This window comes from Carcharodon carcharias, chromosome 11 (genome assembly GCF_017639515.1).
Source record: "Carcharodon carcharias isolate sCarCar2 chromosome 11, sCarCar2.pri, whole genome shotgun sequence".
Classification (NCBI taxonomy): Eukaryota; Metazoa; Chordata; class Chondrichthyes; order Lamniformes; family Lamnidae; genus Carcharodon; species Carcharodon carcharias.
In genome coordinates, this window is record NC_054477.1 from 70,280,281 (window position 1) to 70,305,441 (window position 25,161).

At 42.2% G+C, this 25,161-nt stretch overlaps 1 protein-coding gene across 2 annotated transcripts in view; it reads left to right on the forward strand.

Annotated features, from left to right (window-relative positions):
• Positions 1 to 25,161, forward strand: part of uxs1 (UDP-glucuronate decarboxylase 1) — a 104,170-nt gene that overhangs the window by 20,283 nt on the left and 58,726 nt on the right. For both annotated transcript variants that reach the window (XM_041199756.1, XM_041199757.1), the window contains exons 2-5: positions 2,973 to 3,000; positions 4,157 to 4,205; positions 6,739 to 6,782; positions 16,485 to 16,545. In XM_041199756.1, coding sequence (XP_041055690.1) covers positions 2,973 to 3,000; positions 4,157 to 4,205; positions 6,739 to 6,782; positions 16,485 to 16,545 — 182 coding nt within the window. The remainder of the gene's footprint in view (positions 1 to 2,972; positions 3,001 to 4,156; positions 4,206 to 6,738; positions 6,783 to 16,484; positions 16,546 to 25,161) is intronic.

Sequence of the window (25,161 nt, forward strand, 5' to 3'; positions counted from 1 at the left end):
TCGCCCCTCGCCCTCCTCACCCCTCGCCCCCACTTTGCTCCCCCCTCGCTTTGCTCCCCCCTCCCCTCCCTTTCGCTTTGCTCCCCGCTCTTCCTTTAAGACCCTCATTTTACAACCTACCTCTTAGCTCAAACTTTTGGTAACTGTCCTAATATTTCCTTAACTGGTGTGGTATCAGATTTCGTTTGATAATGCTCCTGTGAAGCACTGTGGGATGTTTTGCAATGTTCATGGTGCTATACCAATGTAAATTGTTATTGTTCAGCCTCAATAGGGAAGGAGTTAGAGTCAATGGCAAGGGAAAAACGATTTGCCATATACCTTTGTTTCCAAACCGCTTTTGGCAGTCATTTTCATTCCTCACAGCTCAATGAATACAACTAACAATAGCATTATATGTCTCTGCATTTTCAACGTTGTTATATAATAATCAGCGATTGGAAAAGTAGGTTCCATGTGAAAGGAGGGAAGAATAACTTGATAATTCTTGCATTTTATCAATTAATTGGACCAATCCACTGATAGTTGTGCAAAGAACTGAGAAGTGATTTTATGAAAGGAAGAACCTAGTTACTTGCATCTTCAAATTTACTAAACCGTTGGTTGAGTTTATTGCAAATATAATTGTACAGCCATGTTTAATATTTTTACATCCAGTTGTGATGTATTGCTTCAGTAAATTTGCAACATTAGGAAATTGCTGCCTGTTAAGACTGCTGCGGAGCTGTGGTCAGCACCAGAAACCACGCTGTATGTCTTAGTCTACGCATATACAACTTAATGGATCTGCAAAAATATATATCTTAAAAATATAGTGACACTAGTCAGAAATTGCACGCATATGCACTTCTAAGTTTCAAAGTGGCTGCAATAATAGATGTTTAAAACTACATATCATTTGACGTTCTACAATGTTTAGAGACTCTTAAGTTGTTGACATCTTGGCCTGAATTTTCTTAAAGATGGAGAGCCTCTCCATTGTTACGAAAATAGCAAGGGAGGCCTGGATCCAGATGTACTGTCCCCAAACACGATACCTACCATTTTCGCAGGAGGGGGGAAATGGGGCAGGTTCTAAATTGCACATCCATGGTTCATGGAGGCAATTGCACATGTTAGAGGTGCAACTGTCTCGATCTGATCTGATTTTCGTTACTGGGATGTCTAAAACACAAGACCTGATAGGAGAAGGTCTTGCGCTGCCGGAGTTCTTTGGAGAGAAAGGGTGCCCTTTTGGAGAGGTAAGGTAATCTTTTGAATGTGGTCCCAGGGCATTGGGAGAGATCGGGTGTCTTTTGGAGGAACTAAGCTGCTCTTTGGGGGAGGTGTCCTATGGGATTATAAAATTAGACATGAATGTGTGTAAATGGAACTGTAAAGCTCACTGGAACTGTCAGATCTGTCAAGGCATTTAAACTCCTGCCCTTACTGTGGACAGTGTTTAAAAAGAGATCAGTGCTTGCTATTTCAGACGTTCTCTTGACATGAAGCCTTAGGGTACTCATTACAGCTGATTTCACAACCTTTCATTATCACAATGAAATGCCTGTAAGTTCATAGTTTGATTGAAAGCCCTAAATAGTTATAAGCGCTATGACATAGGACTATGAATTCCAATCCTTGTTTTTCTAAGGGATTAAAGGAAGTTAAATATCGTGAATGGGTTTTTAACCAATGAGAGTTTTTTTTGAAATCGTGAAGTCATCAATAGACATTTGAGCTTTAGTAATCTCAGCATTGGTCCTGAGGTCTGCACATGGTGAATACTGGGTGAGTTGGCAGGGTTAGGTGGGGTGGGTGTCATGGGGTCATGAGGTGGCATTAGATTGGCATAGGGGCTAAAAACGACCATGGGGGTGGGCAGATGGGCATAGGTTGGCATGGAAAGTGTGAAGGGCCATGGGGGGGGTGGGTGGGGGAATTTAGTGACATGGATGGGGTGGGGGTGTGAAATTTGGGCTGGAGGGTGGTTTTTGACTTATTGGCTTTTTTAAATTGCTTCAACGAAGTGCCAGTGCATTGAGGCAGACCTTCCACCCAGCCTGCCTCTGTCCTGTTTCTGCGGTCGCCTGCCACGACTCCCATAAAACCTGGCCAAGCCCCAAGAATGAAAATCCGAAGTTCAGGGGCACCTTTTCCAGGGTTGGGTTTTCAGAGCTGGGAATTGCCCTGACTCTGTGCTCCTAACCCGGGAGTGATAATTCAGGTTCTCATGTTCAATCTTTATACTTCAGGCTGTAGCTGTGACATTTAAAAAAAACTTACCTTTTCGCTTTATGTCAATGTGTGCTTTTCTCCATTCAAATTATCATAACAAAGTGCCTTACATAGGGTTTTACCTAAACTCTTTGTGACATCTTTTTTTGGTTTGCCAACAGCATTTTTAATAAATACAACATACCCTTTGTAAGGAATTATATCTTCCTTTTATACATCACACCACCTAAGTGTAAAATAATCTAAGTGTTAGTATAAAAATGCCAAACAGACCATAGTTCATCACAAATTCCATCTAAAATCTAAATTTTGTTTAGTCCCTTTGCTGTTCATGTTATCCTTGTACCGTTGGGCTAATAAAAACAACTAAGAAAATGGGGATTAAAATCTGATTATTTAAGTGTACCATATCATGCAACAGTCAAAGATCTCTGCTTAGTCACGCATCTTTATTTGGTTTAGAAGTGCCATTTACTCTAGACTTCAGTTGTACTATTCATTAACTGTGTGACACCTGATGGAAATCTTTTCACTTGCCATGTGTCTTCAATCAGTTCCACTGAGAAGACATGATGTAATAAATTGAAAGGGACAGTTGCATCACTTTCAGCTATTTCAAGATTGGAAAAGTTTCTGTATCAATGTGCTTGGGGGCATTTCTGATTATGAAATACAAGTTTTACAATTTGAGTTGTCAACTTTTAATACTCTTTATTCATGGAATATAAATATTTTGTTTTTTTTTCTTTTTGCAGCCGTTTGGGGAAATTTTGTGAGCATGAGGTAATGTACAGTTTACAAATTTTCCTACAAACTTCTGTTGAACAATATTATTTGTCTTGGTAGTGTTAAAAATAGCCACCCTTGGGTACTCTGAAACTTATCTGAATAGTCGCCTGGCAAATATTTCATGTTCTGTTTGAAGTGAAATTGTAGAATTTGGAATAGAAACAGAAAATGCTGGAAAAATTCAGCAGGCCTGACAGCATCTGAGGAGAGAGGAACAGTGTTAATGTTTCGAGCCTGTAAGACCATTCTTCAGAGCTTAGAATTTGATTTTTGGCACTGCAGTGGTTTTAATTTTGGCCTGTGATGATACGTCTGATTTCTCAATCTTCAATCAGCTTGTGAATTATGCATAAAGATCATGGGTGGCAAGTAAACTAAAACCAGTTAATCCAGTTTACATTGCCTTTTGATTACAATGCAAATGATGAAATAACTAAAAAAAGTTAACTTCTGTTTTTAAAATCTGCAATTCTTGTGCCAGTCTAATACTGTATTCCCATCTTTTAGAAAGAAAAACATGAATAGTTAAATGTTTCCTAATAAGTTGTTTATTCTGAGTACGAAAGAAGAGGTTTGCATCACTTAAACTGTGGTGGTCTAATGCAGGTTGAGTTAATTTTACTTGATGTATTAACCAAATTCCAGAATTTCAGGATATGCTTATTGATGGCAATACTGAATCTAACTATAGACACATAATACTTATCCCTTATTGATCAAGTAAGAATAATGCATTTGTAGTGTTTCAGTATGAGTTGCACTGTATAAAGAATTAACTAATTCCCCACCTTTTATAATGACCAAATTATTGTTTAAAGAAAAAACTATGCTAATGCAAACTTAATTATCAGTTTCTGTGGAAGCATCTCTGCAACCTTGTTTGCTTTGCGGTGCTGGTATTGCAGCTGAGGCTGCCTTTGGCAGTGGCACTGTAATGTGGTATCGGATGCATTAGGTGAACACAATATGCTTTAGCAGAGAATTAATGTCTTGTGAGTACTGCAAAAGGATTACCGATCAAATTGTTGATCCCTTCTGTTGGATTGATGGGGCACAGGTTTTCAAAATATTGCTTAGTAAACAGAATAGTATGGCTATTTGCCAGATGGGCTAATTGTAATTGTAATTTTTTCTATTCTCTTTTGCACAGATCATTGCAAGAAGAAGGAGATCAGAAAATTGAGAGGAAAATAGAAGAGGTTAGTCAATTGCTTTTTTTTCTAATCTTGCATCACTGTTACCTTTAAAGTACTAAGGAGCTGAAAATATTGCTCAGACAATACCATAATGATCGAAGAGAGACTGGTAATTAGTTTTCTGGATTTGTTTGAGTCTTGGAATTACAGTAATGCAGCAAGGTGCCAGGCATTGTCCCACCAAGTTGCCTTGAGTGTTTAAAGAGCAAACATTTCATCTGAAACTAATTTCATGTAGGGCTGACACATTCTCTTTCCTGAATGGCATTGTAAACCAGTTGTGTTTTTCTGACAATCTGGCAGCTTTCAAGGTCATGTTTCTAGTGTTATTGAATTCAACTTCACAACTTGCCATGGTAGAATTAGAACTTGGGAACTTTGCTTGTCTAGTAACAAAATCATATACTATTAGTATCCACACTTTTTTCCCCTAAGTTATGCATTTTTATAATTAAGATGTAAGTTATACCGCAATTCAGTCTTCAGGCTGCAAGTGTATTTCTTGAATAATTACCATTTTAGTTTTATTGATAGTAAACAACATAAAGCATATTGGTGTCAATGTGATTAATTAATTCTCCTTCCCCATAATGCATTGTTGGATTCTTTGTTATATTTGTTATGATATGGCAGGTGGTATTTGCCAGGCTGATCAAATCCACAAGGGAAACTTGGCCATGCTATCACAATGATATTTCAATTTGTATTTATTATGAGAAGGCTTGTACACTGAAGTCAGAAGTAATGAGTCCACTATCACCATTAGAGATTTTAAAAATTAAATTAAAACATTTATTAACAAAAGAAGAAAAAACTTAAACACACAAGGTTATGGTTACACATTTATAACAGTTCCCAAAATCCCTGCTTAACCAAACTCCCAACTACATACCCCCTTTAAGGCAACACTCCAAATAGATTCCAAATTTAAAGTCATCCAACAATTTTACCACATGCATCCACTGGACAATAGACTTCCAAAGGCTTATAATGCAACTTTGGTTACTGGAACAGCCAATGTCTGCAGGTTGGCTAGAGGCTTTCTCACCCCCCCCCCCCCCCCCCCCCCAATCTATTTCACACAGTCGCCTTTCTAGATCTCACATGGCCACACCTCACACAGCTTTCCATCCTTCTTTAAATATATATTTATCCCTTTTGATTTGTAAATCCCATTGTTTCCACTTTTCTTTAGAAGTTACTTTTCCCAGGATATAAAAATCTTTCATGTCCTCATTATGGCCAGCAGTTTTGGGAAAAATTACATTATAACTTTGCCTTATTTATCTTGCTATTTGTAAATATTTTCCATGTCCCTATGGAAATCAAACACTTCTCCAATTATTTAAAAATGCAAATTTCATTCATACTGTATCTGTTGACCTCACCCTAGCTTTACTCATCTCCATTTTAAACACCTGTTTCACACCTCGCTTCTTTGATAATTTAAACCTTGCAGTCTACCCATCTCCAACCCAATTAAATCACACAAACACAACCCCACACATGCACACAAGCACAAACCTACTTTAAAATGTCCCACAATAATATTAGGAAAAATATGATAGTTTCTTGGCATATTGCACCAATCATTTGGAAACAGATTCATTGCATATATTTAGAATGAGTGCTGCCAGATGGGTTTGTATCATTAATTCTGCTGCCCTGACATGAGGTTGACCTTTCATGCCAGAGCCCTGAGGAGGCCATTTCTTTACTTATTTTCATTCCTGCTTCTGTTTGCAACCCAATGGAGCCATCAAAGAGACCTTTTTGCCTGTGCTGTCTAACCTGTAGAGAACCCTGAGGTGGCCTATTCCCCTCTTCATCCTCATTGCTGCCTATTTTCCTGTTCTTCACCTTGTCTTGACCTGCACATTACAATTCAAAACCTGAAAATGTGCCCTAACTTCACTATCTTAATGATAGTACATGGACGGATTCCCTAACTGGCTTTCCTGTAACTTTGGGGAAGCTGTGATTGTTTAAATCTCAAAATAATACAGCTTTAATTTTATATTGTACTAACATTTCCCATCCTGATTCACTTACTCAGGGGTTCTGAAGGAAAAGACCAGCTTCAGAGTAAATGCTGCATGGCTCAGGATTGTAATGGAATTGACTCTGGGTTCAAGAGGAAACATACAATGCAACTCCTTGCAGATATATGTATATGATTTTGAAAAACAGTTGGAAAGTGTTGTAGGCTGAATGTATTTCCTTAATTTTTTTCAATTCTACGGCTAAACGGTGGGGTCAGTTTCTGTGAGACACTTGCTAAAATCGTAAAGCTATCCTCTGTAACTGAGTTTACAGATCATACAACACAGAGGAAATCCTCCTCCATTGTTGTGAAACTTTGCAAATTTGTATCTTTGAAAAATGTGTGGATTCTGTTTTTGTTTTGATTATTTATTTTTGCCAACAGTGGAGAGAATTGAATAACATAGTTTTCTCTTCTGAAATTACCATGTTTCACAAGCTGAGACAGAATGCATAATTTTAAAGCTGATTTTGATGTGTTTCCATTTTCTAGGCCTTAGCACCTTTGAAAGAGAAAATTAGAGAAATAGAAACAAGGTAAGTGTTGTTTCTATTTGCTTATATTAACTTTAGGTAAAGTAGGGTGAGATGAAGTCAGGTGGGAGGGAGGCTTCTGTGGAGCATACATGGGCATGGAGTGATTGGGCCAACTGACCTCTTCCTGTGTTATAATTTGTATATAATATATTTATCTTTTAAATCCAAATTGCTCCATTCATACTGTTGCCTGTAGTGAAGTAGATCCGCTTAGAGGCAATGTTGCTTGGAAATAGGATGAGTGACACAGTTGATATCATTGTTTTGGCTTTGCTGCTGCAGCTGAGTTAATGCAAGTTTTGTTCCACTTTGCTCTTTTAATGTTATTGCTGAGTTTATGTCTCTTTGTAAATACTGAATCTTCTCTATATGTTTTCCATGATACTAATATCCTTATGGTTATTAAATAGCCTTGATATAGTTCAAAAATTTTCATAATTTAAGCTTGAGAACTCCATTTAAATTGGCAATTTGTTTGAATTTTATTGCAACCCCTGTGTTGTTTGGTATAAACAGCTGCTTTAGTTACAGGGGGTGTAGTTAATAATTATGGTAGTTTGTAAAATCCTATTTGCTTACCTACACTCCCCCTCAACCACCGTGGCTTTGTTTTTGTTATTGATAGTCTCTGTATTTGCTGTGCTGAGAGTGAGAGAAGGTACCTAGGAAGGAATAGTTTAATGCAAATGTAATAGTGAAGACAAGAACAAAGCTAAACACAGTATCGTTTTAGAAATAGCAAGAAACAACTTAGGATTGAATTTCTTCCTATAAACATGTTGTCTAAACACAAAAAGGTAATCATTATAGTCAAATTGAGATGTACAAATAAAAGTCATGGACCATAATTTGCTATGACAGGCATCTAATTGCATCTGCCATTGGTTGAACTAGCCTTAGCACATTTGCGTTTTTAAAAGCTCTGCATGGCAAGTTGCTCAAAGTGCAAGCTGATGACCACAGTGAGGGAAATGGCAGCTGGGACCTGAGTGAGCAGGGCAAGCAACTATAACTTAACCAATTGGATTGAAAGATTGTGAAATAAATTGTGCAGAGATTGAAAAGAAAGTGTAAATTAGAACCTATGAATTCAGTGTCACAGAGGACTGAAAAAAGCTGCAGCACAGAGGGATTTGGAGGTCCTCATGCATGAATCACAAAAAGCTAGCATACAAGTTCAGCAGGTAATAGGTAAGGCAAATGGAATGTTGGCCTTTATTTCAAAGGGAGTATAAAAATAGGGAAATCTTGCTAAAACTATACAAGGCACTCATTAGACCACACCTAGAATACTTAGATAAGGGGACCAAAACTGTTCAAAGGAAGGATATACTGGCATTGGAGGCAGTCCAGAGAAGGTTCACTCGTTTGATCCTAGGGATGGATGGATTTTCTTATGAGGAGTGATTGAGTAGGTTGGGCCTGTACTCATTGGAGTTTACAAGAATGAGAGGCGACCTTATTGAAACATATAAGATTCTTAGGGGGCTTGACAGGGTAGATGCCGAGAGGTTGTTTCTCCTTGTGGGAGAGTCTAGGACCAGAGGGCAAAAACTGAAAAGGCAAAGGTTGGTAACTTGCTGGAAATCACATGGGAGGAAGAAAAAAACTCGTGAACCTGTTGGTTTTGAAGGCAACAAGCTAAGGAAGGAAGGCTACCCTGACTGGTTCATTCTCTTTCGCTACCTTGCCTGCAATTTTGTGTGGCTATCAACCTATAGCCAGAGAACCCTCATCGGATATAACTGGCCACGTTTGGACCTGCAAAGCTGGGACCAGCTGGTGAGAACTTCCAGATGTCCACAGGGACCAATCTTCACACAAAGGAGCTCTAGGTCGACAGTATCGATACCCTGCGAGCCTTATCCTTTATTTTATAATGCCCATCCTCTAAAGCCTATCTCTGCAGCCCAAATCTGTTTGTACTTTGTTTGTCTGTGTGTGCTGGGGTAATTCTTTAGGAAGAGATAGATGGTTATACTTCCCGATTACAATTGTGTGTTAGCCAGTACATGCAACTTGTTAAAAAGAAGTTTTGTTTAATAATAAACAATCATTCTGAATTTTTTTAAATATTCATTTATGGGATGTGGGTGTTGCTGGCTAGGCCAGAATTTGTTGCACATCTCTAATAGCCCTTGAGAAGGCGGTGGTGAGTTGCTTTCTTGAACCGCTACAGTCCATGTGGTGCAGGTACACCCACAGTGCTGTTAGGGAGGGAGTTCCAGGACTTTGACCCAGCGGCAATGAAGGAATGGCAATATAGTTTGAAGTCAGGATGGTTTGTGGCTTGGAGGGGAACTTCTAGATGATGGTGTTCCCATGTATCTGTTGCTGTTGTCCTTCTAGATGGTAGTGGTTGTAGGTTTGGAAGGTGCTATCTACGGAGACTTGGTTACAACAAGGAGTAGGCCATTCAGTCCCTCGAGTCTTCTCTGCCATTTAATAAGATCATGGCTGATCTGATAGTAACTTGAAATCTGCATCCCACCTACTGCTGATAACAATCACCCCCTTGCTTACCAAGAATCTATCCACCTCTGTCTTAAAAATATTCAAAGACTCTGCTTCCACCACCTTTTCAGGAAGAGAGTTCCAAAGACTCACGACCCTCTGAGTGGAAAAAACTTCGCCTCGTCTCTGTTTTAAATGAGCGACCCTTTATTTTTAAACACTGACTCCTAGTTCTAGATTCTTCCACAAGAGGAAACATCCTTTTTTTTTATTCATTCATAGGATGTGGGCTTTGCTGGCTGGGCCAGCATTTATTGCCCATACCTAGTTGTCCTTGAGAAGGTGGTGGTGAGCTGCCTTCTTGAACCGCTGCAGTCCATATGGTGCAGATACACCCACAGTGCTGTTAGAAAGGGAGTTCCAGGATTTTGACCCAGCGACATTGAAAGAACAGCAATATGTTTCCAAGTCAGGATGGTGAGTGACTTGGAGGGGAACTTCCAGGTGGTGGTGTTCCCATCTATCTGCTGCCCTTGTCCTTCTAGGTGGTAGTGGTCGTGGATTTTGAAGGTGCTGTCTAAGGAGCCTTGGTGAATTCCTGAGGTGCGTCTTGCAGATGGTACACACTGCTGCTACTGTGCAACGGTGGTGGAGGGAGTGAATGTTTGTGGATGTGGTGCCAGTCAAGCAGACTGCTTTGTCCTGAACGGTGTCCAGCTTCTTCAGTGTTGTAGGAGCTGCACTCATCCAGGCAAGTGGGGAGTATTCCATCACACCCCTGACTTGTGCCTTGTGGATGGTGGACAGGCTTTGGGAAGTCAGGAGGCGAGTTACTCATCGCACTATTCCTAGCCTCTAACGTCCCCTCTACATCCACCCTCAGGATCTTGTATGTTTCAATCAAGTCACCTCTTACTCTCCTAAACTCCAGTGGATACAACCCTAGTCTGTCCAACCTTTCCTCAATAGACAACCCACCAATACCAGATATTAGTCTGGCAAAAGTACTCTGAACTGCTTCCAATGCATTTACATTGTCCCTTAAATAAGGTAACTAACACTGTACGTAGTACTCCAAATGTGGTCTCACTAGTGCCCTGTACAACTGAAGTTCCTACAGTGCATCTTGTAGATGGTACATACTGCTGCCACTGGGTGTCGGTGATAGAAGGAATGAATGTTTGTGGATGGGGTGCCAGCCAAACGGGCTGCTTTGTCCTGGATGGTGTCAAAGCTTTTGAGCGCTGTTGGAGCTGCACTCATCCAGTCAAGTGGGAGTATTCCGTCATACTCTTTACTTGTGCCTTGTACTTGGTGGACAGAATTTGGGGAGTCAGGAGGTGAGATACTCGCTGCAGGTTTCTTAGCCTCTGACCTGCTCTTGTAGCTATGGTATTTATATGGCTGGCTCAATTCAGTTTCTAGTCAAAGGAAGCCCCAAGATGTTGTTAGTGGGGGATGCAGCAATGGTAGTGCCATTGAATGTCATGGGGTGATGGTTAGATTCTCTTGGAGATGGTCATTGCCTGGCACTTGTGTCGCGTGAGTGTTTCTTGCCCCTTGTCAACCCAAACCTGAATATTGCCCAGGTCTTGCTACATTTGGACATGGATTGCTTCGGTATCTCAGGAGTCAGGAATGGTGCTGAACATTGTGCAATCATCAGTGAACATCCCCACTTTTGACCTTTATGATGGAAGGAAGGTCATTGATGAAGCAGCTGAAGATGGTAAGGCCTAGAAAAGAAAGAAGGTTAAAGATTCTTTATTCTGGGCACCAATAGGGAAAATAGATGATTGGCTATATTGGTGAGAAAATTGAACTTTTAAATTAATGGTACGACCTGTGGAGTAGTGGGGCTAGATCATAGGCGTGCTCCTCCCATCCTAGTTGTAACACATACAACAGACTGGTTGGAAGGAGGAAACTGCTGCAGAATAGAAGCAAGGGGCTGAATTTAACAGGGTGTTTGGGGATGGACTCTGAGGTGGGAAAGTTGGCAAAATGGTATGGGAAAGTGCCGGTGAGTGCCTACTGCCTTGCTGCCACCATGTCCTATTTTGCCAGTGGTGGGCAAGGTGGATGATGCCCAATTGAGCTACTTAAGATGGCCAGTTATGGGTCTACAATCACCTCTGCTGGCCTTTTACCTCTGCCATATGGGGAGATTGCCTGGTAAACTCTAACTACTATCCATTGGGCTACCAGAGTGGGGGAGGGTGGGATGGCCAGAAGACTTGTTTTTTGGGATAAAAACAAAAAAACTGCGGATGCTGGAAATCCAAAACAAAAACAGAATTACCTGGAAAAACTCAGCAGGTCTGGCAGCATCGGCGGAGAAGAAAAGAGTTGACGTTTCGAGTCCTCATGACCCTTCAACAGAACTAGGTGAATCCAAGGAACGGGGTGAAATATAAGCTGGTTTAAGGTGGGGGTGGGGGTGGGGGGGGTGGGGGGGGAGAGAGAAGTGGAGGGGGGTGGTGTGGTTGTAGGGACAAGCAAGCAGTGATAGGAGCAGATCATCAAAAGATGTCACAGACAAAAGAACATATAGGTGTTGAAGTTGGTGATATTATCTAAACGAATGGGCTAATTAAGAATGGATGGTAGGGCACTCAAGGTACAGCTCTAGTGGGGGTGGGGGGACATAAAAGATTTAAAAATATTTAAAAATAATGGAAATAGGTGGGAAAAGAAAAATCTATATAATTTATTGGAAAAAAACAAAAGGAAGGGGGAAGAAACAGAAAGGGGGTGGGGATGGAGGAGGGAGTTCAAGACCTAAAGTTGTTGAATTCAATATTCAGTCCGGAAGGCTGTAAAGTGCCTAGTCGGAAGATGAGGTGCTGTTCCTCCAGTTTGCTTTGGGCTTCACCGGAACAATGCAGCAAGCCAAGGATAGACATGTGGGCAAGAGAGCAGGGTGGAGTGTTAAAATGGCAAGCGACAGGGAGGTTTGGGTCATTCTTGCGGACAGACTGCAGGTGTTCTGCAAAGCGGTCACCCAGTTTACGTTTGGTCTCTCCAATGTAGAGGAGACGACATTGGGAGCAACGAATACAGTAGACTAAGTTGGGGGAAATGCAAGTGAAATGCTGCTTCACTTGAAAAGAGTGTTTGGGCCCTTGGACGGTGAGGAGAGAGGAAGTGAAGGGGCAGGTGTTACATCTTTTGCATGGGCATGGGTAGGTGCCATAGGTGGGGGTTGAGGAGTAGGGGGTGATGGAGGAGTGGACCAGGGTGTCCCGATGGGAACGATCCCTACGGAATGCCAACGGGGGGGGGGGGGGGGTGGTGAAGGGTGAAGGGAAGATGTGTTTGGTGGTGGCATCATGTTGGAGTTGGCGGAAATGGCGGAGGATGATCCTTTGAATGCGCAGGCTGGTGGGGTGATAAGTGAGGACAAGGGGGACCCTATCATGTTTCTGGGAGGGAGGAGAAGGCATGAGGGCGGATGCGCGGGAGATGGGCCGGACACGGTTGAGGGCCCTGTCAACGACCGGGGGTGGAAAACCTCGGTTAAGGAAGAAGGAGGACATGTCAGAGGAACTGTTTTTGAAGGTAGCATCATCGGAACAGATGCGATGGAGGCAAAGGAACTGAGCGAATGGGAGTCCTTAACAGGAAACGGGGTGTGAGGAGCTGTAGTCGAGGTAGCTGTGGGAGTCGGTAGGCTTGTAATGGATATTGGTGGACAGGCTATCACCAGAGATTGAGACAGAGGTCAAGGAAGGGAAGGGAAGTGTCAGAGATGGACCACGTGAAAATGATGGAGGGGTGGAGATTGGAAGCAAAATTAATAAATTTTTCCAAGTCCCGACGAGAGCATGAAGCAGCACCGAAGTAATCATCGATGTACCGGAGATAGAGTTGTGGAAGGGGGCCGGAGTAGGACTGGAACAAGGAATGTTCCCCATACCCCATAAAGAGACAGGCATAGCTAGGGCCCATGCGGGTACCCATAGCCACATCTTTTATTTGGAGGAAGTGAGAGGAGTTGAAGGAGAAATTGTTCAGCGTGAGAACAAGTTCAGCCAGACGGAGGAGAGTAGCGGTGGATGGGGATTGTTCGGGCCTCTGTTCGAGGAAGAAGCTAAGGGCCCTCAGACCATCCTGGTGGGGGATGGAGGTGTAGAGGGATTGGACGTCCATGGTGAAGAGGAAGCGGTTGGGGCCAAGGAACTGGAAATTGTTGATGTGACGTAAGGTGTCAGAGGAATCACGGATGTAGGTGGGAAGGGACTGGACAAGGGGAGAGAGAAGGGAGTCAAGATAACGAGAAATGAGTTCCGTGGGGAGGAGCAAGCTGACACGATCGGTCTACTGGGACGGTTCTGTTTGGATTTTGGGTAGGAGATAGAAGCGGGCCGTCCGAGGTTGGGCAACTATCAGGTTGGAAGCTGTGGGAGGAAGATCCCCAGAGGAGATGAGGTCAGTGACAGTCCTGGAAACAATGGCTTGATGTTCAGTGGTGGGGTCATGGTCCAGGGAGAGGTAGGAGGAAGTGTCTGTGAGTTGACGCTCAGCCTCCGCGAGGTAGAGGTCAATGTGCCAGACAACAACAGCACCACCCTTGTCAGCGGGTTTGATGACAATGTCAGGGTTGGACCTGAGAGAACGGAGTTTTTTGGGATTCAACTAGTTCTGTTGAAGGGTCATGAGGACTTGAAACGTCAACTCTTTTCTTCTCCGCCGATGCTGCCAGACCTGCTGAGTTTTTCCAGGTAATTCTGTTTTTGTTTTGGAGTTTTTTGGGTCCTTTTTCACCTGTGAAGGAGCAGTGTCCACCCCTGGTCAAGTGAATTGCCTGCCGTTATCATGCGCTGCCATGACCACCACCGCCCTCCCCACCTCCCACTTCTCCCCCCACCCCAGTCAGGACGTGCCTGACTAGTCCTGGCACCACAGACTCCACACACAGGCCTGGCAGCAGCCACTTAACCAGCTGACGCCTGTAAAATGCAGCCCCCATCCCACCGCCCAGTAAGGCAGGTTGATTCCAGAAAGCCCTGGCCAAGATGTGGGAATGCAGTCGGGGCCAGAAGAAAAGTCATTTTTTTTTGAGGTGGGAGGAGCAGGCCAGCCAGCCTCACCAAGCAGGTATGGCTGCATGGAGCATTAATGGTGAGCAACAGAACTGTGGTGCTCAGGACCTGTGATCAGTGCCACAAAAGCTTTAATGACCTCATGATGTCCTGCAAGTTGAGTGCAACTCTCACCTGGCAGCCATATTCTCTCACCTCTGGTATTCTCTTGCACAGAATTCCTCTGACTGGCCTATCTTGCTGTGTCACACATTCCTTTCTCTCCAGTTTCCCCCCAAATCTCCATCGTGACGGACAGTACTCAAACTCAATCTCATCCTATTACCTTCTCGCACCCATTCCTCAGTTACCTTCCACAGATTATTCACTTCCCATGCTAAGCACTCATTTCATCTTACTTAACACCCTTCTGCAATGAGAAAAAGCAGTCCACAACACCAGGATGAGGCAGAGAATTGGGGATGGACCTATAACCATTGCTAAACAGACTGCGATGGAGAAGGACACCCTTGAGATCAGCAGGATGGCCAAAGTACTGGCTGTTGGTGATGATAGAGGAGGGAATGGCCCAGAGACCATTTGTCAGCATTAAATGTAGCGCTGCCATTTCGCACTTAACTATCAGTCACGTTGAATTGATGTCACCAACACCTAAAATATCGTGATCTGCAATAGGCTAACTTTGAACCTATTGCACCTACTTTCAGCACTAACCCAATGCTTTCATTTCCCATGGGTGGTTATGGATGCTGCTAGAAGAGATGGTTGAGGAGCCTGAGGAGTACATGGAGGAGGATTAGCATTTGGAGGATGCACTATCACATGACCTTTGCACACCCTCTACTGGCACAGATATACACACCTCAGTGGGTCATGCATTACAGATAGAGTGGCACATGGTGTGGAGCACATCATGTGAACACATGCAGGTGCTGGAAACAGGGACGTCAGTAGAGAGTCCCTCTCAGGGTGCAGGACATTTCAAAACCTGCTTAGCTGCAGACTGATGCTGAACCTTGAGGGTCATCAATGAAAATGGTAATCCTGGAGCAGCAATGGGAAATGTCTTTGCTTCTGTCAGCATTTTCAGAGGCACTGCATGCCTTTGAAGAGAGAAAGGAGGAGTTAATTTCTAGCATGAGTGCCATAATGTCTCAGGCATTTGGGCTGATGGCACCTTGATTGATTGCACTCATATGGTAATCACCCCCTGGATTGTGGAAATCCTGTGAGTGAAGCAAAGCTGATTGACCTCATCCAAGTTGCGACCTGGAACCTGCAGTTGTGGGTTGCAGTTTGTGAAATCCTGAAAATGTCACCAGCAGATTCATGGAACAAGCCTGCATGAAGAAATTCAGGACTGTGCTCACCTTGACAGCCATGGGCAAATGTCTGCTCCGAGAAGGCTGCAGATGTCTGCGACTACCTGCCAGTGCCCACCTTTCACTATGGCTAATCTGAAGCTTGCCCATTTCAGCCTTTATACGGTGATGGCAAGTCAGTTTCATTCAACAATGACTCGCCTCCTCATACCTGGCGAGATGGTTGAAACAGCATGGAAGCCATGCACTAGCAGAGCAAGTCAGAATACAGGGATAAAGAAGGGCTTGTCTTAATTAGTTTCTCGACTGATTCAAGGGAGTTCCTTGCTGGCCTTGGAACTCATCCTGGGGAAAGCTGAATGAAAGTGTGACAATGTCCTGGTTCCAACCTGATGTCTCTTATGGGATTTACCAAATTCCGCCTCCCCTTGCCTGGGAAGACTCCACTTTATGATTCTTGGAAGTGCGCAGATCTAATTACAATTGATGCATTGGAATTCTTTCATACAGTTGCATTGTAAAAAGCGTCAGTATATATAATTGAGTTACAGCCACAAGCAAAATGTTTCCCATGTTGATGGATATGCTTCATTTAAATCTCCTAACATAGTGTAAAATTGAATTTACCTACAGAAGATTTCTGCTCCATAATGCTACAGATGGGAGTTGCTGTCCGATCCACTCATTGCAAGACCAGTTGATAATGGTCTACTTTTTAATTTTCAGAGTCTGTTTTTTAAAAAAAGTAAAATATTAAATAATTGAACTTTAATCTTGATTAAACAAATACTCTTAACATGGTGTGTAAGTATTTCAATCAAAATGCAATTGGCAACGTTTTATTTAATCGGATATTCAAAAATATTTTTTGTTTCCAACAGCATATCTCAAAAATATCCTCCAGTAAAATTCCTGTCTGAAAAGGATCGCAAAAGAATTCTGGTATGTCTTTCATGGCTTCCTGTGGATTCATGTTTAACTGTTCCTTATTTAACAATGTATTTCAGGCCTTGAAGTTCAGTTTTTTTTTCAGTTGTTTAATTGGGATCAGAGATAGCAGTATAAATCTTTACAGAGAGCTTTGCGTTATTCTGGTAACCTAGTATGGGTGCTAAATTTGGCTCTCCATCTTAATTTTGAATTCTATTCCAAGTTGGCTGAGAGCTGAAGGACATATTTGCCAGATTGGGCCTGCAGCAGGTGGTGATAGATCCAACAAGAGAGAAAAACTTGCTTGATTTTGTCCTTGCCAATCTACATGTTGCAGATGCACCTGTCCACAATGATCATGGTAGGGGTGACCAACGCACAGTTCCTCTGGAGACCATGTCCTGCCTTCACGCTGAGGACACTCTCCATCATTTTGTATGCCACTATCACTGTGCTAAGTAGATCAGATTCAGAGCAAATCTGGCACCTCAAAACTGGGCATCCATGAGGTGCTGAATTGTATTCAACTATAAGCTATAACTTCATGGCACATCCCTCACTTCATCAAGCCAGGGGACCAACCCTGGTTCAATGATGGGCACTAGAGAACAACCCACCAGCACCAGGTATACCTAAATATTAAATGCCAACCTAGTGAAACTCCAGAACAAGACTACCTGCAGAAGTAGCATGCTATAGCCAGCTAAGCGATCCCAGATCAACAGACCAGATCAAACTTTTGCAGTGCTGCCACATCCATTCATGAATGACGGTGAACAATTTAACCGCTAACCTGAGGACGCTCCACGGACATCCCCATACTCAATGAAGGTAGAGTCCAATATGTCAGTGTAAAGGACAAATCTAAAGCATTTGCAGCTATTTCCAGCCAGAAGTGCTAAGTGGATAATCCATCTTGGCCTCCTCCTGATGTCCCCACTATCGTAGATGCCAATTTTCAATCAATTTGACTCTCTCCATGAGATACCAAGAATGGGCTGAAAATTCTTGATCCAGCAAAGGCTATGGTCCCTAACAACATCCCAGCTTTACTACTAAAGAATTATGAACTGGTTGTGCCCCCAGCCAAGCTGTTCCAGTACAGCTATAACACTGGCACCTACCTGACAATGTGGAAAATTGCCCATAAATGCCTTTTCCATAAAAGCAGGACAAATCTAATCCAGCCAGTTACCACCTCATCGGTTTACTCTTAATCATAAGACTTGTTGACAGTGCTTTGAAGCAATACTTTCTTAACACTAACCTGCTCACGGAAGCTCAGTTTAGGTTCCACCAGGGCCTCTTGGCTCCAGACTTTATTACAGATTTTGTCCAAACACGGACAAAAGACTTGAATTCCAGAGGTTGAGAGTGTAACTGCAAAGTAGCATTTGATCCAGTGTGACATCAAACTTGAAGTCGGTGGGAATGCAGGAGTCCCTCAGAATGGTGTTCCAGCCCCACTATCTTCAGTTGTTTGATCAATGATCTTCCCTTTGTCAGTAGGTCAGAAGTGGGAATATTTGCTGATGATTACACAATGTTCAATATCATTTGCAACTCCTCAGATACTAAAGCAGCCCAAGCCTGCATGCAGAAAGACATGGACAGCATTCAAACTTGGGCTGATAAGTAGCAAATAAGATTTGTGCAATGACCATCTCCAACAAGAGAGAATTTAACCATCTTCCCTTGATATTCACTGGCACTAGCATTGCTGAATCCCTTACCAGCAACACCTTGGAGGTGACCATTGACCAGAACCTGAATTGGACCATCCATATAAATACTGTGGCTACAAGGACAGGCCAGAGGCTGGGAATGTTATAGTGTGTAACTCACCCCTTGAATTCCCAAAGCATGTCCACCATCTACAGGACACAAGTCAGGAATGTGATGGGATACTGCCCACTTGCCTGGATGAGTGCAACCCAAACAACACTCAAGAAGCTTGACAACGTTGAGGACAAAACAGCCCACTTGAATGCACTCACTCCGCCACTTTAAATAATCACACTCTCCACCACAGTGGCAGCAGCGTTTACCATTTACAGGTTGCACTGCAGCAACTCACCAAGGCTTTTTTGACAGCACCTTCTAAACTTGCGACCTCTACCATCTAGAAGCACATGGGAATGCCATCACCTGCAAGTTCCTCTCCAAACCACACTCCATCCTTACTTGGAAGTATATCACCACTTCTTCACTCTTGCTGGGTCAGAACCCTGGATCTCCCTTCCCTACAGCCAGCACTTTTGATGTATCTACACTAGATGGACTGCAGCGCTTCAAGAAAACAGTTCACCTCTACCATCTCGAGAACAATTAGTGATGGTCGATAAATGCTGGCCTTACCAGTGATGATCACCACCTATTAAGGAACTAAAAATGTATCATTTTAGTAATCTCATCATTTATTTGTTTGTCCCTAAGTAAAGCTCTTTGAATTTTTTTCAACTTTAAAGCCACCATATCAATGCAAGTTGTTACTGATACCTGTAAAACTGAATGTTTCCCATGGCACTTAGTGGATGTAGGCATGGAATGCATGGGTGAACATGTTTCAGCAGCAATTGACTTTGAATAGTTGAGTTGTCAGAAATCACTGATGTGAGGTACTGGAAGGGAGAAGCCTTGTGAACATTAGAGGAACTAGTTTAAATAAACTTTTTAAAATCTAATGAGCCAGCAGATTTCTTATAGTATTGTTCAAGGGTAGTCTAGCACCCCAAGTATGATTTCTGATGTTTGCTATGAACCGGATGCAATGTAAACCCAGCAGCATTTTGTCTATCATTATAATGCAGCAAATTAATTCAAGCTAGATGAGAAAAAACGTTCGAGGTAACTGCTGCTGAAAGATACATACTTAACTATAACAGTTGTAATAGTATTTACCTACCACTATTAAACCTAATTAAGATGCAAGTAACTTTGCTTTTGAGTAAGGCAAAACAATGAGACTAATAAAGTGCTAAGGATCAGGAATTCTTATGGAATTTTATTTACAAATGAAGATGAGCAGTTTCACCCTTGCTTTGTTTACCGTTGAAGCTATATTTGAAATGACATGCAGCTCTAGGCTCCCAACCTTCATAAGAGCAATATTATGTGTTTGAGCACACTTTATGGAACTTGAGGTTTTTCTGATTTAACTTTTCGCAGCAGAAAAAAATGGAGGGAGATATAATCGAGGTCCTTAAAAAGAGAATTTTTCAGAAATATTGAGTACTTTGAGAGAGGTTACTTAGATTGTGATAGTGGAACAAGTGCAATGAGTAAGTCTTACCAGAAACTAGAGATTAGCGAACAAATCCTTTGAGTAAAGAACTTTCAGTCAAGCCCCTAGAAAATAAAACATTCATATCATTGTGGAAAAGAGCTGAATAAATATCTGGTTTGTATCATAAAGATGAATATCAGTAGATATAATTTAATGCCCCATGGGATACAAATATGTTTTTAACCAAGAAACAGACATCTTTAGTTTAAGGATTTCTAATTGTGGAATGGCAGATAATTCAATAAATCTTAATCATGAGATTGTGAACAAACTTCTTCTGCTATTCTGGGTTCTGCACATCTTAAGTTCTTTCTTTTGACAGCCATCTGTCTAGTGTTAAACATCGCTTGGTGTGACACAGGAGTCCCAATCTGGCATTGCAGTCTCTGTCACACTTACGGATGAAGACAGTGGGCTAAGGAGGTTAAGGTTTCAATGGTTTTTGAATTCTCTGGGCCCTCTTTTCAACTTTCCATTTCTCCTTGGCTTGCCCAATGCCCCTCCAAACAGTCAGCCTCCAGAGGTTACAGTGATCAGTGATTTGTCTCCCAGTTCTTTGTGTCAATGTCCGCCATCTTCATACCTCAATTGGAGGTGTCCTTGTGGAAGTCCAGCAAGGCGCGACCAAATGGTCAATTCACGGTGCTGAAAAGTCTTTGGGTATGCGGTCGTCATCCATCTCATGGACCTGGCTGAGCAAGTGTAGACATTGGTTTGATATGAGTATATGCTGATGGAATTATCATCGCCTAATACCTCTGAGTTGGTAACCTTGTCCTGCCAAGAGGTGCCCAGGATACGTCTGAGACAACAAAAGTGGAAACTGTTCAGCCTTTTCTCCTGCCTTGTTGTCCAAGTCTCACTATTGTAAAGGAGTGCACTGAGGGCACAAGCTTGGTAGACTTGTAGTTTGGTGCTCTTGGTCAGGTTGCTTTGTTCCACATCCTCTTAATCAGCTGGTTCATAACAGCTGCAGCTTTTACAATGCGCATATTGATTTCAATATAAAGTGACAGGTTGCTGATGATTGTGAAGCTATCAGCAACCTCCAGTGTCACATTGTTGGTGCTTATTGATGGCAATATGGCAAATATATCTTCCTTAAATATGGAGGCCAAAACTGCACACACTATTCCAGGTGTGGTCTCACCGAAGCCATGTACAATTGTAGCAAGACTTCTTTATTCTTGTACTCCAATCCTTTACAGTAAAGGCCAACAGGCCAGTTGCTTTTCTAATTGCTTGCTGTAACTGCATGCTAACTTTGTGTTCCTTATTAAGTACACCTAGGTATCTCTGAACATGACATTTACAAGTATCATGTCTTTAAAAAGAATGTTTTGCTTTTCTATTCTTATAACCAAATGGAATAACTTTATACTTGCCCACATTATACTCCATCTGCCACCTTGTCCACTCACCTAACCTGTCTATGTCTCTTTGCAGCCTCTTTGTGTCTTCCTCAGTTTACATTCCCACCTAGATTTGTATCATCAGCAAACTTAGACAAAAAGACCGAGTCATGTATCTAAGTCATTAATATAGATTGTAAAAAGCTGAGGCCCCAGTACTGATCCTTGTGGAACTCCACTAGCCACCGCCTGCCAACTTGAAAATACCCCATTTATGCCTACTCTTTGCTTCTTGCCCATTAATCAATCCTCTATCCATGCTAAATATATCACCGCCAACTCCATGTGCCCTTATCTTGTGTATTAACCTTTTTGTGTGGCACCTTGAACATGTTTTGGAAATCCAAGTACAGTATACTGCATCTACTGGGTCCCCTTTATCTACTCTAGTTACATCCTCAAAATATATCTAATCTAATAAATTTGTCCAACAGGATTTCCCTTTCGTAGTACCATGTAGACTTGTTCTAATCATAATATGCTTTTCTAAGTGCATTGTTAAGACTTCCTTAATAATAGGTTTCAGCAATTTCCTGATGACTGATGTCAGGCTAACTGGCCCGTAGTTCCCTGTTTTCTCTCCCCGTCTATCTAGAATAATAGTGTTACGTTTGCTAACTCCGAATCTGCTGGGACCATTCCAAAATATTAGGAATTTTGGAAAATTATAGCTGGTGCATCCATTATCTCTGCAGCTATTTTTTTTTAGAACCCCAGGATGTAGGCCAAAGGCTCTGGATATTTGTTAGATTTTGCTGATATTAATTACCTTGATTTCTTCACTCTTATTAGCCCCTAGGTTACACTCTATTTCTGATACGTAACTTTAGTCTTCTACTGTGAAGACAAATGCAAAATATTTGTTCAACGCCTCTGCCATTTTCTCATTCACCATGACAATTTCTCCTGTCTCTGCTTCTAAGGGACCAATGTTTGTTTTAGCTACTCTCTCCCTGTTATATTTTTGTATAGTATAAGCTCTTACAATCATCTCTTTTCATATTCTTGGCTTGTTTACTCTCATTCCATTTTTTCCCTTTTTATTAACTTTTTGGTGGCCCCTTGCTGGTTTCTAAAATACTCCCAGTCCTCAGACGAATGTTGTAGAACATAGTAGTAAGCCCAATTATTATCTTTAACCTCTTTAGTAAGCCACGGATAGAACTTTCTTGCTGAGTTTTTGTTTTCAATAGAATGTACTTTTGTTGAACATTTTGAATGGTTTCTTTAAATGTTTCCCACGGTTTAAGTCAAAGTATGTTATTTTGAAACTTAATGTGGAATTCATTTGTATTGTGATCACTGTTTCCCAGAGGATCTTGTACAGTGACATAATTAACCTTGCCTCATTGCACAATACTAGATCTAAACACTTTGTCTAGTTGATTCCACAACATAACTTTAGATTTCTAAGTCTCCCTTCACCTGAATCTTCCTTCCCTCTGTTCGTTTAAAACCAGTTTTCCCTATTCTGACTGTATTTGCTGGTGCATTTTTATGTTTTTACCCTCCGCCCTTCCTGTCTCACACCTGTTACCACTACCCACATCGCTACTATGCATTATTGCCTTGTCCTTTCTCTAACTTTTCAGATCTCCCCTCGTGAACCCTCCACCCCACCCTCACCATTTAATTTAAATCCCTCTTTAAAACCCTATTTATACAGCTTGGCAGAACATTGGGATTCTCTTCATCTGAACTGCACTGAGATCAATGGTACAGTTCCCAGTTTCCTCAGTCCTGGTGCCAGTGCCACCATTTGAATTGAAATTAACTTATCCCACACCAATCTTTGAGCCATACATTGATCTTATTTACCCTATGCCAATTTGCTCGTGGATCAGGTAGTAATTTAGCCCCTAGCTGTCATACTCCCTCAGCAAAACCTCTTTCTTCATTGTTCCTTTATCATGGTACCCACGAGCACTATGATAATTGGTTCCTTCCACTTCCATTTCAAGTTACTCTCCAGAACTGAGGTGATGTCTTTAACCCTGGCACCAGATTGACCCTTCACCTTTTGGGAGTCTCAGACTCAGCTGCAGAGAACTGTATATACCCTCCTGACTATACTGTCTCCTGCTATAACTACAGTCCTTTTTACTTCCCACACTTGAATGGTTCCCTGCACCATGGTGCCGTTGTTGTTTTGCTCATCCACCCTGCAGTCCCTGCTCTTATCCACATAACCTGCAAGAACCTCGAATCTGATGGACAATTGCAGAGGCTCCTCCATTCTGGGTCCCCATACCTGCCTCACTCACAGTCATACCCACCTGTCCATGACTGCGGACCAAATCAGAAGTACCTAGCCTAAAGGGTGTGACTGCCTCCCGGAACAAAGTGTGTAAATAACTTCCCCCTCCCAGATACATTGCAGTGTCTGAAGCTCTGACCCCAGCTCTTAAACTCTGAATCAAAGTTCCTCAAGCTGCAGTCTCTTAATGCAGATGTGGTCGCTCTGGACCATACTGGTGTCCACCAGCTCCCATACACTACAGCTGCAACACATCACCTGCCAAGCCATCTTTATTATGTTTTATTTAACTAATTGGGTGTCAAGTTTAGAAATGTCACTCAACTGTTATCCATAGCTATATTAAAAGTTAAGCTATAAATTTAATGCAATACTTATGTCGCCCCAGTTTAGAGGGATAAAATCTTAAAACTCACCAACAAATTACCTACCTGCTCAACTAATTAATGCCTTTGCACACTCATCACTGCTGGAGGCTGAAAAAAGGTATAAAAAGCAGCATCTCCTTCCCCTCGGCACAGCATCCCCACTTGCACCAAATTTCCAAATGAGCATTTGTTCTTTGCCACACCTAGGCCTCATTGTCTCCATGCTGTTTATGTATCAGGCAATATAAAGTGGTCTCCTTTGTTCGTGTCATTTCTCTTGCAGCCAGCAAACTGAGAAGATCATGTCAATTGTGGATCTTCCTATCCTGAAACCAAACTGCGATTCCGGATAGATGCATTTAGCCAAAACCTGCAGCCTGACAAAGAGCAACACAGGCAAATGCTTTTCCTATGATGCTCAGCAGGAAGATGCCTCAATGGTTGTTGCAATCACTTCAGTCACCCTTGATGTACAGGGTCACAATCTTTGCATCAAGCATATCTTGAGACACTGCACCATCCCTCAACAGAGGAGGAGTTGGTGCAGATGCTGCAGGACTGCTGGTTTCCAGTGCTTAACAAATTCAGGTGGTATAGCATCATCACCTGGCGCTTTGCCAATGGCAAGCAAGACAATAGCTATGCTAAGCTCCCCCACTGTGAATTTGATATCCAGCTCTTCCTTGGCAGGCAGGCTCTCTAAGGTGTCTAGAGCTTCCTTGGTGACCATTTTCTCCCTAGAGTACATCTCAAGGTAATGTTCAACCCATCTCTCCAACTGTTAAAATTAGTGATGACCTCCCTTTCCTTTTTCACTGGAGCTGTTTTCTTTGCTGATGGACCTGTTGCCTTTTGGATCACATCAGACATGCTGCTAGCATCCACTGTGTTGAAAGCCATCTGGATATTCTGGCAAAGTTGTAACCTGTTGGTGTAGCGTCTAGCAGTCGGTTGGATTTTACTTTGAGTGGCTCTTAATGCATTCGGAGTCTTCTCGCTCAGATCTCTTGTAATTCATGAGAGTTGATTGCTTGGGTTTAATGATGGGTTTTGTCACAGCGATGTTAGTTTTGAACCAGTCAATGTTTTTCTGCTCTTGCTTTCCATGTTGAGAGTGTGGTTTTGTAAATGCCTTAACGTTCACTGCGTTTATAATTGCACTGGAGCATTACGTCATTAATATGAATAACTGAGTTTCCTGAAACCACTCTCATTAACTAGAACAGATTGTAACTGTTAAAAAAATCTTGTTTAATTTCACTTTTGTCCTAACTGAAATAAGCTTCCAGTAAGCAGTTAATTTCC